General features: G+C 40.9%; 2 protein-coding genes across 2 annotated transcripts; one reads left to right on the plus strand and one right to left on the minus strand.

Moving 5' to 3' along the window:
• Positions 1 to 544: 544 nt before the first annotated feature.
• trmt6 (tRNA methyltransferase 6 non-catalytic subunit) lies at positions 545 to 6499 on the plus strand. The gene is made up of 12 exons (XM_046373626.1): positions 545 to 864; positions 993 to 1123; positions 1307 to 1416; positions 2480 to 2571; positions 2677 to 2760; positions 2870 to 2994; positions 3118 to 3288; positions 3630 to 3784; positions 3945 to 4030; positions 4746 to 4848; positions 5193 to 5279; positions 5856 to 6499. Exons 1-12 carry the CDS (start codon positions 758 to 760, stop codon positions 6015 to 6017), a joined length of 1413 nt encoding a protein of 470 aa, XP_046229582.1. The 5' UTR covers positions 545 to 757; the 3' UTR covers positions 6018 to 6499.
• A 56-nt stretch (positions 6500 to 6555) lies between these two features.
• On the minus strand, positions 6556 to 11400 carry chgb (chromogranin B). Its single transcript, XM_046373625.1, has 7 exons — positions 11225 to 11400; positions 11021 to 11067; positions 10818 to 10908; positions 8800 to 10282; positions 8537 to 8636; positions 8083 to 8190; positions 6556 to 7005 (listed from the first exon to the last, which is right to left on the minus strand). The coding sequence occupies exons 1-7, from the start codon at positions 11268 to 11270 to the stop codon at positions 6925 to 6927; spliced, it is 1956 nt and encodes a 651-aa protein (XP_046229581.1). The 5' UTR covers positions 11271 to 11400; the 3' UTR covers positions 6556 to 6924.

Raw genomic sequence — 11400 nt, forward strand, 5'->3', positions numbered from 1 at the left:
TTTAATATAACTATCATCCATTTTCCAAATTTTCAGACATTTAAAGTAAATTGTAGGTGAAAAATGATGAAATTTGTAGCCTTTTTTAAATAATTTATATAAGCTAACAATAATTGGTATATTTAGTAATATATTGCAAAGTTATTCCATATATTGAAATATACAAGAATACAGTAATAGCCTGTATGAAAAAGATGTGAGATATGTCATCTTAATCAAGCATCGTGAAATCATGACATAGAAAACGTTCACAGTTACAGCTTTAATCAGCAGAGCTTCATAAGAACTCACACTCTAACAAGCAAATCTATAATCACCACTGCCTACAGTCTGTGCTTTTTCAGAACAAGAAAACCTTAGCTTCCCTTTAGAACACCTTCTGTCGAGGTATATACTGTTAAAGAAAGTATGATGACGAGGTCCACGCTTATCGATGATTCTGATATCTACATTATTTACATCGCCGTCAATGTTCTGTGCAGCTATTGGCTGGAAGGCTCGAGAATGTAGATCCAGCCAATCATAGACGACTACTTTGAAGCAAGGCGTTCGCTGCAATCTGCGATCGTTTAATCGTCCTGAGAAGCTAGGGAAACGAAAGCTAACACGTGTAAATAGCAATTTGTTGTGTTTTGCTTTTACTTCACGGTGGTTAAGTGCCTTTTTAACGGTGCCTTGTCAACGACGACTTCATGTAATTCTCTGAAGGTGACAGTAAGCCCTCAGATAACTGTTGAGCTAATTTATCTGCCTTATTATGGCGGACAACGGAGACGATGATTCAGAGTACAGGATTAAAGACGGCGACCACGTTGTGTTGAAACGAGGAGATATCTTCAAAGCTGTGCAAATTCAACTAAAGAAGTAAGTCCAAACTTTTGCACTATAATTGACATCTCAGTAGTGATCGGTAATTTGAAATTGTGAACTGTTTTTGGACACTGACATGTACAAAAACTATTGAACCTGGTTTCTAAAATTTCTACTCACAGGAAGGTGATTTTTGAGAAGCAGTGGTTCTTCTTGGACAATGCGGTGGGACACTTGTACAGCACCACATTTGAGATTGTGTCTGGAGGGATCCTGCAGCTACAAAAGCTCAAGGACGCAGAGAGCTCTGCTGGTGTGTGACCTGCAGTTCCAAACCACGCACCAGTCGCATTCATGTTTGAATTATACAACTTCCTGTAGTCCCTGTGACATTTTAATGTGTGTTAAATATGTTATTACCAGACTGCATGTTAGAATATGAAGAAGCCTGCCACTCCTTTATTTTCACTTTGATTAATCTCTGTGTTCTTCCCAGATGCAAAGGAGGCGGGCACAGACAACAGAAACATTGTAGATGATGGAAAATCACAGAAACTAACCAGAGATGACATTGAGGCGCTCAAAGAGCAAGGTCTGAAGGGCCAGGTACATCAGTAATCTTACTTTTGCATACATAAATGGAAAAGTTCACAGTTCTGTCGGGTCTGTTTATTAATGAATTATGCTGGAAATATTTTGATGGGGTTGAGGTCAGGGTTCTGTGCATTCCAGTCAAGTTCTTTCACACCAAATGCGTCGAACCATGTCTTTGTGCACTGGGACACAGCCATGCTGGAATAGAAAAGGGCCTTCCCCAAACTGTTGCCACAAAGCTGGAAGCATAGCATTGTCCAAAATAGTAGTCAAAAATTAAGATTCTCCTCCACTAGAAGTAAACAGTCTTGCCCAAGCCCTGAAAAACAGCCCCCATGATACACTTGAATTCAATTACAAACAGGTGTATTCCACTACTGTTGTCGATATGCTGTATGTTGTTGTTCCCAACCTTTTTTTCCTGACATACCACCACAGCACTCTTAGATAATCTCAAGTATCATCAACTCCACTAGAGCTACAGTAATCAATTCTATTAAATTAATCATCACTAACTCTGTTGATGATTGTGTTTTTCTTTAATTGGTGAGGAGTAATTTTCCTCAATTCTCCGATTTCACCTTCTTAAATGTGATTATTTTCTGGTTTCTTTACTGTTCTATGCTGATCAACATTTTTCACAATATTCTGGCATTGTGTAGACCAAACAGTTAATCAATAATCAACAGATTAATTAACTGGAGACTGGTACGTTTCCGCGGTCTATATTATATATAGTTATTTTAACTGATTAATTTAATTATTTATCCACTATATTTATCTAACTATTTCATCCCCTCTGCTCTCTTGCTTACTAGTTTTACTCTGCAGGTGACAGTTGTTCCCAGAATCCACCATTCAGCTTTGTTTGAGCAATATTTGTGACCCATTGTTAAAGATTTTATGTTTTAAGATGGAAACACAGGGAGGGAAGCCAAGTTGAATAGTATTGAGAGATGGGCCAACACATTGGTTGTTTTTGTCTTGTCACGGAAACTTTATCTTTTAAATTATCGGATAAAACGATGAAGTGGAACAGCAGTGAGATGAGGCATTATGTGTATGTGCTCCACAGGAAATCATTCAGCAGCTTATAGATAACAGCTCAACATTCAAAGATAAGACTGAATATGCCCAGCATAAGTACATCAAGAAGAAAAAGAAGAAGTAAGTCATTTCAGTTGGTATACCCACAGTTTTTTTTTTAGATTTAAAATAATGTAGTGTGCTGTAATTATTGCCATCAGTTGTTCCAATTTTGTGCTTTTCCAGGTATGAAAATACTGTGACTATTCTAAAACCGTCCTGTCGCATCCTGGCTATGATGTACCATGGCCGGGAACCATCGAAGATCTGGTGAGTCAGCATGTGGATAGACAGTATGTGTGTGTGTGCGTGTGTGTTGTAGTTGTATATGGAGCAGAAAGAGATGAATGTATAATGTGTACATCTTCCTGTGATGCAGCCACCTGCGGTATGACTCACTGGCCCAGATGTTGACTCTGGCAAACATCCACGCTGGCAGCAAAGTGTTGGTGTTTGAGACTTGCGCTGGTCTCCTGCTTGGAGCCTGCATGGAAAGAATGGGGGGTACGGCAGTCCTGTGAACTTCGACCTGATGATTTTATCTATTTCTATGCAAAGAATTTTCTTTCTCCGCTATGCTTTTTGTCAGCCCTTTGTATAACTACCCTCTCTTTCCTCTTCATCCAGGCTATGGCTCAGTGATCCAAATGTACCCAGGAGGTGAGCCTGTCAGGGCGGGTGTGGAGAGCTTTGGCTTCCCTGCACATTTTCACGATATGCTGCATGGATTCCCCATCTGCCATGTCAATGCTCTGCTGGCAGGCACTCTGGATACCACTTCCAAAGATCCCAGTGCTGGTAAAGCTAATCCTTTTTAAAGAAATAAATCTCTCCAAGATGTTTATAGCCACCTTGTTTTTAGATGAACCAGAGTAGCTATAAGCTAGTGCTGAAATTCCAAAGAAAACAAAAGATTTTCTAGTTCTGCCTTCTTTGTAAATGGGATTTGCTCGTGCTCTTTTGATGCACATTTTATCATTATTTTTTACCCTTATAAACTACAGACAGAATAAGATTAATCAGTACATTTAGAAAATAAAACGGTTTATATTCACAAGTCCAAACATGAATCATTTATCTTGACACACGTCTGCTCTGTGACCTTTCTCTGATATGGATTATCTCCTTCAACATTACAGATTCAAAGCAACCCATCATGGCTGCAGAGAAGCAAAACCAGCCCGGGGCGGAAGAGCAGGGCAGTCCAGAAACACAGAGCATGGAGACGAGCAGTGGCGCTGACAGTAGCCATGACCAGGAGAAAGAACAGAAGGAGAAACGCAAAGAAGCCAAAGTATGTCCACTGTTTTCTAACCCCAATTAGGACATGCTTAATTTTTAATTTACCATGGTGGTGTTATATTTGTAGGTAATAGGAACCAGCCTATATGTTTAAAAAAAAAAAAAAGAAAAGAAAACTTGGAACTTACTAACTTATGTATCTATTTTTTTAGACTCAGGAAAAAAAGGTGAAGCTGGAGGAGAAACGGAAGAAACTGGCAGCCGCTGCTGCCCTGCTGGAACCCAGGAATGCTGACGGGTTGGTGTCGGATTTACCTTCTGCTTTCACATTTCTGTTTCTCTGCACAGCTCTGGCCTTTTCTTCATCAGGCTTTTTGTCTTCCACCTCTGCTTTGTCAGTCCCAGATTGCCTCATGTAATAAACAATTGTAATTAAAACTTAAAGGGACAGGAAACCGATGAATGAGTAAACTATTACATCAGTCCATAAAAGTTATAAATAAAGGATAAAGGATAAATCTTTTGCCTTCCTCTGACCTCACACTCTATGATTAGCACACGGTGCATTTACAAGGTGAACAAAGTGATTGCGTTGCAGTTTCCTGTCATAAAGAACTTGCTCTATAGCATTTTCATGATTGATGGATGAAGTATTGTGCTGTGACATCTATGCCACAAATACAAGTATTGATCTGGTTAGCCTATTGACTCTCCTACATCAATCTTCCCTACATCATAGCAGCTATATCATAAACAGTACCTCAGAGCACATTTTTGCAGACAGTGCTAAACCAGCCTCTTTTACTGACTCTCATCCTGCCGCAGAAAATATGAAAGGAATGTCTACAATAGGTACTAACTTCTTAAGCCTTCTGTTCGTAACGCTCATACAGCAATGAAGAGAAATTATGACACATGCCAGCCTACGCATTTCCAATAACAATGTGCATGGTTTACAGTGTATTTTCTATTGGACAGGTTTGCTTGATCATCTGTTTGTTTCCCACGTGCAGGTTGGTCATAGCCAGCCGCTTTCACCCGTGTCCAGTCCTAATGGGCCTGCTCAAATTCCTCTCCCCCTCCAGGCCTTTTGTTGTCTACTCCCAATACAAAGAGGTAAGAGATCATCATGAGTAGCGATTGTAACGAGAAGCACAACAATACTGTTGATGGCCCCCACTGAATTAGCATTATTTATCTTTGAGAGATCTCTCATTAGCTGCCACTGCACACAGGTTTTTATTGCTTAGATCTCCAGGGGGAAATGTCCTCATTACATTACTGCTGTGGACATCGCTGTCACTGCCAAAGAGGCACAGTGCTTATCACGTCCCCGCACTTATTACCTTTGTTGTGCTCATGCTGCTGAACAGATCACTCTGTGTGTATGTGTCGACTTGTTGACTCTGCAGTCCTCCTCTTAATGCTCCTTTTCATTTCTTCCCCCTCAATCTCTGCAGCCTCTCATTGAGTGCTACACGAAACTCAAGGAACATGGTGGTGCGGTCAGCCTCAGACTCACAGACACCTGGCTTAGGCGTTACCAGGTATGATTTAAGTCAGCGACATGATTTTTGTTTGAGTTATTTAGCTAAAGGTAGATATTTTATATATTAATGAAAGATCAACTGATTATGTGTCACCTTGCTCATCTCAAGGTGACAATATCAAATTGGCTACTGTGTCTGACCATATTAAATTGTTTTACCATAGATGTGCTAAATTTGCAATGATAGAAAACATAAAAAGCAGTAAATACTCACTGTTTAGAAAGAACCAGCTAATATTTAGCATTTTAAATTGATAATCAGACTTTCTGCTGATTAGTCGATCCACTAACTGTTTCAACCACAAGTAAGTCCTTCATTTACTGCTGGAAGAAGAAATTCAGTTCTGTCCACTTTGTACTGTACTTGTAACTGTCCCTGATTCATTATTACTGAGACTCCCACATTTTGCTCTCACTGCTTTTTTTTGTTTGTTTGTTTTTTGGTTCTTTCAAAACAGCTGGCTGAAGCAATGTGTTTGCATTTTCAAAGAGATCTTCCCCTCAGGACCAATTTCCACCAGCCTTTCCTGTAGAATTAATGTCTCCTGACTGTATTTGTGCAACATATCCCTAGGTGTTGCCAAACAGGACGCATCCCCTGCTGCTGATGAGCGGAGGTGGGGGCTACCTCCTCTCAGGAACAACCGTTGCCATGGACCACGCCAAACCTGCAGTCTGCCTGCGAGCTGAGGAGCCAGCACCAAAGAGACTGAAACTGACAGACACTGAAGGATAAACAAGTATAGAAGCATCCAGTCTGTTAAGGGCACATTACCAGTGGCTTATAGGGATTTTCCTTTTGCACTGACTTGAACTGATTTGACACATCTGGAATAAGGGTGACCGAGTGTCTGGTTTGCGTTCGTCAGAGCACCTTCTCTTGTTTTGTGTGTTCAGATCAATGCAGATGAAGGCGTAATGCTGAGGAGTAAACTGTAAGCCAGTTTGGGCTGTATGAGCTCAGTGTATATGTTACGCAAGGAAACTGCTGAAATAATCTTTTGTTTGCTGAGTGTAGGAGACAGATCTGTGTCTTATGCCTCAAGACCAGGTGTAGAAACCGCCTTTTTTGGAGTTAACCCCATTTCTAACATTTTTTATTTTGTTATCCATGCAGGAAGTGCCATTTGTTATGTGATGGAGTTGCTACTGCAACTATTGCACTGTGGATTACATCTGTATCTGCACAGGATTAAAAAGCAGTACTGCAGAACCTGATGTGTGATGTGTGAACACTTTTTTTCCATGAAGAAATCATTTGAAAGGCATTTAGTTGGTCCCAGAATAACTTTTTTATTGAATGCAGACTGAACAAACTCTTGAACACAAATTATTTTAATAATTTGTCTTAGATATATATTATTTTCATAGTTTCTCTAACTTATATTATTATGTTATGTTTATATATATATATATATATAAACATTAAAACCATTCCCATGCTTATTAATTTGAAAACACCAAAATATCACAAATACCATGGTAAAACAAGTTAATAAAATGTTTTTTCGCAAGGCTCCAAGTTTTTTTACATCTTTTTTTTGGGTCTTTTTCAACACTAATCACACTAAATTGGCAGACGTACAGTTAAAACAGCAGTTTTTTTCACAGATAGTGAAATGGAAAACTGTCCATCTTGGCGCCTACGCACTGTTGTCATGCAACTTGGCAGCGATTTTCTGCAACTCCATGTCCATCGCTGCTAGGTTCTCCAGCTCTTTCTCCTGAAAAACATGGAATATTTTTACATCAGAAACTAAACGCCATCAGTTCGTGTAATATCATCTGAACAGTTTGTTTTCGCACCATGTGTGGAATCGAAATGAGGATTAAATAATCACAAATTAGTGTTCTCATGCCTGTTCCAAAATTTGCAGAAATATTCTGGACTGGTAATTTAAGTTAATTCCCTTATCACTTGAGCTGTGGTGCCTTAGAACTGATAGATCATGACAGCCCCTGGCCCCAGTTTGTTTTTCTGCTTCAAAGTCTCTTCGGGCCCTTGCACTCATTTCAATGAGTATGTTATGACTTTGATTGCTCTTGGAGGCTATAATCACAAGGTTCTTGGTGTGATTGCTGCAGCAGTCATAAAAAGCTGGTGTGGAAAGTGCAAATAGAAAAAGGAGATAGAAGCAGATGGAACAAGTGCTGAAGAGACATGCTGTGAAGAGAAGCTGACTTGAGCAAAGCAATAAAAGCTCATTCTGTGTATGCAAGAGTTGAGTAACGATTCACTGCCCATGAATACACTGGTTACATTTTGTCTTCATGTATTTGGGACATGCTCATGAGGGACAGTTCTTGATGTACATTTGCACAGATGCATATTCACTGATCCTCTCTGGTTCTGAAGGCTAAATCCTGGCTTCTCCATGTAGACTAGAGATTTCCATAATGAGCATGACTGTTTTTTCCTCCAGTGAAACAGTGATGATGATGTGCCTCATGGCTTTACTGGGTCAGCTGAATATGTGGGAGATGTTTTTCATGAAAACTTCAGCAGAATGAACATTTGACTTACAAATGTATCTGTTCTCAATTATCTTTCTTGGATTATAACTAGTTTTTAAGATTTGCACGTATTTTTGATAGACAGTTTTTTTTTTTGCCTGAATCCTGACTGCTACATTGTAGTGTTTATGAGGTTCTATGTTGCACAGTGTGTACACTGTAGAAAATGTATTTTCCAGACTTCAGTTCAGTGGTCTAGTTAATTAAAAAGTGAACATGACAGCAAATACATCCTCACATCGACTGTAAATATCTCTTTTTTTCACAGTTATTGAAAGCAGTTTTACCTCCTGCTCGGTAAGTGCTCTCTGGTGCGTGCTCTTTGCCTCCTCTTGATTAGAATGGTTGGCCAGCTGGTTTATTTTATAGCTTAGCAACTTGGCCAGTTCATCCATCTGAAACATATTAAAGGCAGAACCAGATTATGTCTAAACTGTATAATGTGGACCAAAATGCACTAATCAAAGCTGGTTAATGATAATGAAATCAAAATGGATGAAGAAACATTGAGCACATTATTTAGAAAATTGATAGGTGTTGAGTCAATACTGTTTATTATTACATAAATGTGTGCTAACAGGGTATAAAAATAATCCCAAGAACGTTTTTAAAAATTTGATGTCAGGATCACATTTCCTCAAAATACATGTTAAGGTTAAGTCTTAAAGTCTTAAGTCCTAAAGTTTCCATGATATTAACTCTCTTTCATATTAGGCATTATATATATATCATAATGCTTACCTTGTTTGATGTTGCAGCATGCTCATCTGAATCCCTTTTAAACCATGCAGGATGATAGTAGCCTCTGAAAATCCAAGGATTGCGCTTCTCTGCCAGATACCTGAAAAATAACCCCAATGAGATGCTGTTCTGTGATTACTTGTCAGCTCATGTTTGTTCATTTCTTGTGCAAAATTTTGATCACCGTTGATTGTATTATTGAACTGTGGAGTGTTTTGTGAAGGATACAAACAAATAAAGAGTTGGCTGAAAGATAGAAGTACCTCAGAGATTCGGTCCTATCCTTTGCCGCCTCCTCATATTCCTCTGAATCACCACCCTGTTCTTCCTCTTCTTCTGATGATCCTCCGCCACGCTTATGAAATTTCTTTTTATGGTGATATCGATGTGTTGGTCTCCATATGCGCTTTTCTATTTCTTCCTCTTTCCCATTTCTTTTGTCCAAGCCCCAGGACTCCTGGCTACGTTCTTCTTCAGGCTCTTCCCTGGCCTCCTCAGAGAGCTCCTCATCACGTTTGTGTCTCCTCTGGTGGTACCTTCCAGACCTCCATTCTCTCTTGGCTCTTCCTGTATCAAAGTCCCAATATTCCTGGCTACGTTCTTCTTCAGGCTCTTCCCTGGCCTCCTCAGAGAGCTCCTCATCACGTTTGTGTCTCCTCTGGTGGTACCTACCAGGTCTCCATTCTCTCTTGTCTCTTCCAGTATCAAAGTCCCATGATTCCTGGCTACGTTCTTCTTCAGGCTCTTCCCTGGCCTCTTCAGAGAGCTCCTCATCACGTTTGTGTCTCCTCTGGTGATACCTGCCAGACCTCCATTCTCTCTTGTCTCTTCCGGTGTCAAAGTCCCAATATTCCTGGCTACGTTCTTCTTCAGGCTCTTCCCTGGCCTCCTCAGAGAGCTCCTCATCACGTTTGTGTCTCCTCTGGTGGTACCTACCAGGTCTCCATTCTCTCTTGTCTCTTCCAGTATCAAAATCCCATGATTCCTGACTACGTTCTTCATCAGGCTCTTCCCTGGCCTCCTCAGAGAGCTCCTCATCACGTTTGTGTCTCCTCTGGTGGTACCTGCCAGATCTCCATTCTCTCTTGTCTCTCTCATCATCAAGACCCCAATATTCCTGGCTGCGATCGTCACCGTCATCAGTCTCATCACGTTTGTGGAGCTTTTTCTTGTGGTGATAGCGCTGTGTGGGTTTCCAAATGCGCTTATAATGCTCCTCCTCATCCTCACTTCCATGCCTTTTGTCCACATCCCAGTACTCTTGGCTGCGTTCCCCCTCTGGCTCCTCCCTCTCTACTCCTAAAGGCTCTTCATCTCGTTTGTGTTTTCTTTGGTGGTATCTTCCAGGCCTCCAGTTCCTCTTCTCTCTGTCTTCTTCTTCTTCTTGTTCTGACCTCTTCTCCTCAACCCCCCAACTCTCCTGACTACGCTCGTCATCTTCTTCCTCTTCTCCTCGCTTGTGTTTCCGCTGATGGAATCTCCCAGGCCTCCAGCTGCTCCTCTTCTCCCGCTCTTCTTCCTCTTCATTCTTGTGTCTTTTTTCCTTCTCGTCACCCAGGCTCCAGGATTCTTGGCTTCGGTCGTCTTCTGGGATTTCTCTTTTTTCCTCCACAGATTTCAGAAGAGCCTCGATGTCTTTCACATCTGCACCCTTTGCCTCAGGCTCCTCAGGATGACCTCGGACCACCTCACCAGAAGTTGCTATCCCCTCTACACTCTTCTTGTCCAGTGGGGCTTGTTTCACCCCTATTGCAGAACACACAAAAAGATAAGATAAGATAAGAATCCTTTATTAGTCCCACAACCTGAAAATTACAGCGTCACAGCAGCACACATGATATAGAGGGTGCAAAGCATGCAAGGATAAGGGAAGGATCTGCATTCAAAAAAAATAAATACACAGGAAACAAGTACCTGGGGAAAAAAGCAACAAAAAAAAGAGAAAGATTCATTTAATACGGCTGACATGTTGTGATGCATTTAGATGATGCCTTTAGATCAAATCCCATCTTGTAGTTTGTGATTTGGTTCAAGTCTAATTAAAAACAATTGTCCTGTACAATATTAGAGAATAAGGGAATCATTAATATTTTTAGTCTATTGTCCGTGAAAAAATGGCCAGAAAACTGCAGATTATATTAATATGTCCTGTAGATCAGTTATTGTTGCTCAAACCCGACCTGATAGTTAAAGAGTGCTGCATCAACAACGTCTTTAATGCTCCACATATGCCTGCACGCTATCGCCATGCACATTAAAAAAACGAGCTTCTGCTGCAAACCTGCTTGGAGGATGTCTTTGCATTCCTGATCCAACTGGGAGTCCGGTTTGGAGAGCGCTTTAGACAGGACTTCAACCAAGCATCGTGTTACCTGCAATAAAAGCAACCAAAACATGAAGCTCTTTGCAGCTTTTCTGGGTTCACGTTTCTGCACAGCGAGTGTTTCAAACTTAACAGTCAAATTGCGTTATAAAAGAACATACCACGTCTTCTCTCTGCCCTTGTTTTCCCACCGGAAGCGCTAGGTTTTCTGCATTAGAGAAAAAAGAGTATTTGAGTTCAAATGAGCCAAATGTGGCATTGCACGAAGACTGCAGGAGTCCACGGTGTCTCTGTCCGTGGTCCTGAACTGCGCTCACTAACTTGCTTCACTCTGCAAGAAGAAAACCCACCACTCTTTCACCTACCTGTCAACAAAGCCGTGACCGCAACAACGACAAAAATGAGTCTCATTTTTGCGGGTGAAGGTATATCCAAAGAAATGCGAGGAGGGGAAAAAGCTACTCCCGTCCTCTCCGTAGCGGCATAAGAGAGAGCTGCGCTGACTGGGCGCCTGCCGCTCTGAAGGATGGAGCCGAGGAGC

This window comes from Scatophagus argus, chromosome 19 (genome assembly GCF_020382885.2).
Source record: "Scatophagus argus isolate fScaArg1 chromosome 19, fScaArg1.pri, whole genome shotgun sequence".
NCBI lineage: Eukaryota > Metazoa > Chordata > Actinopteri > Scatophagidae > Scatophagus > Scatophagus argus.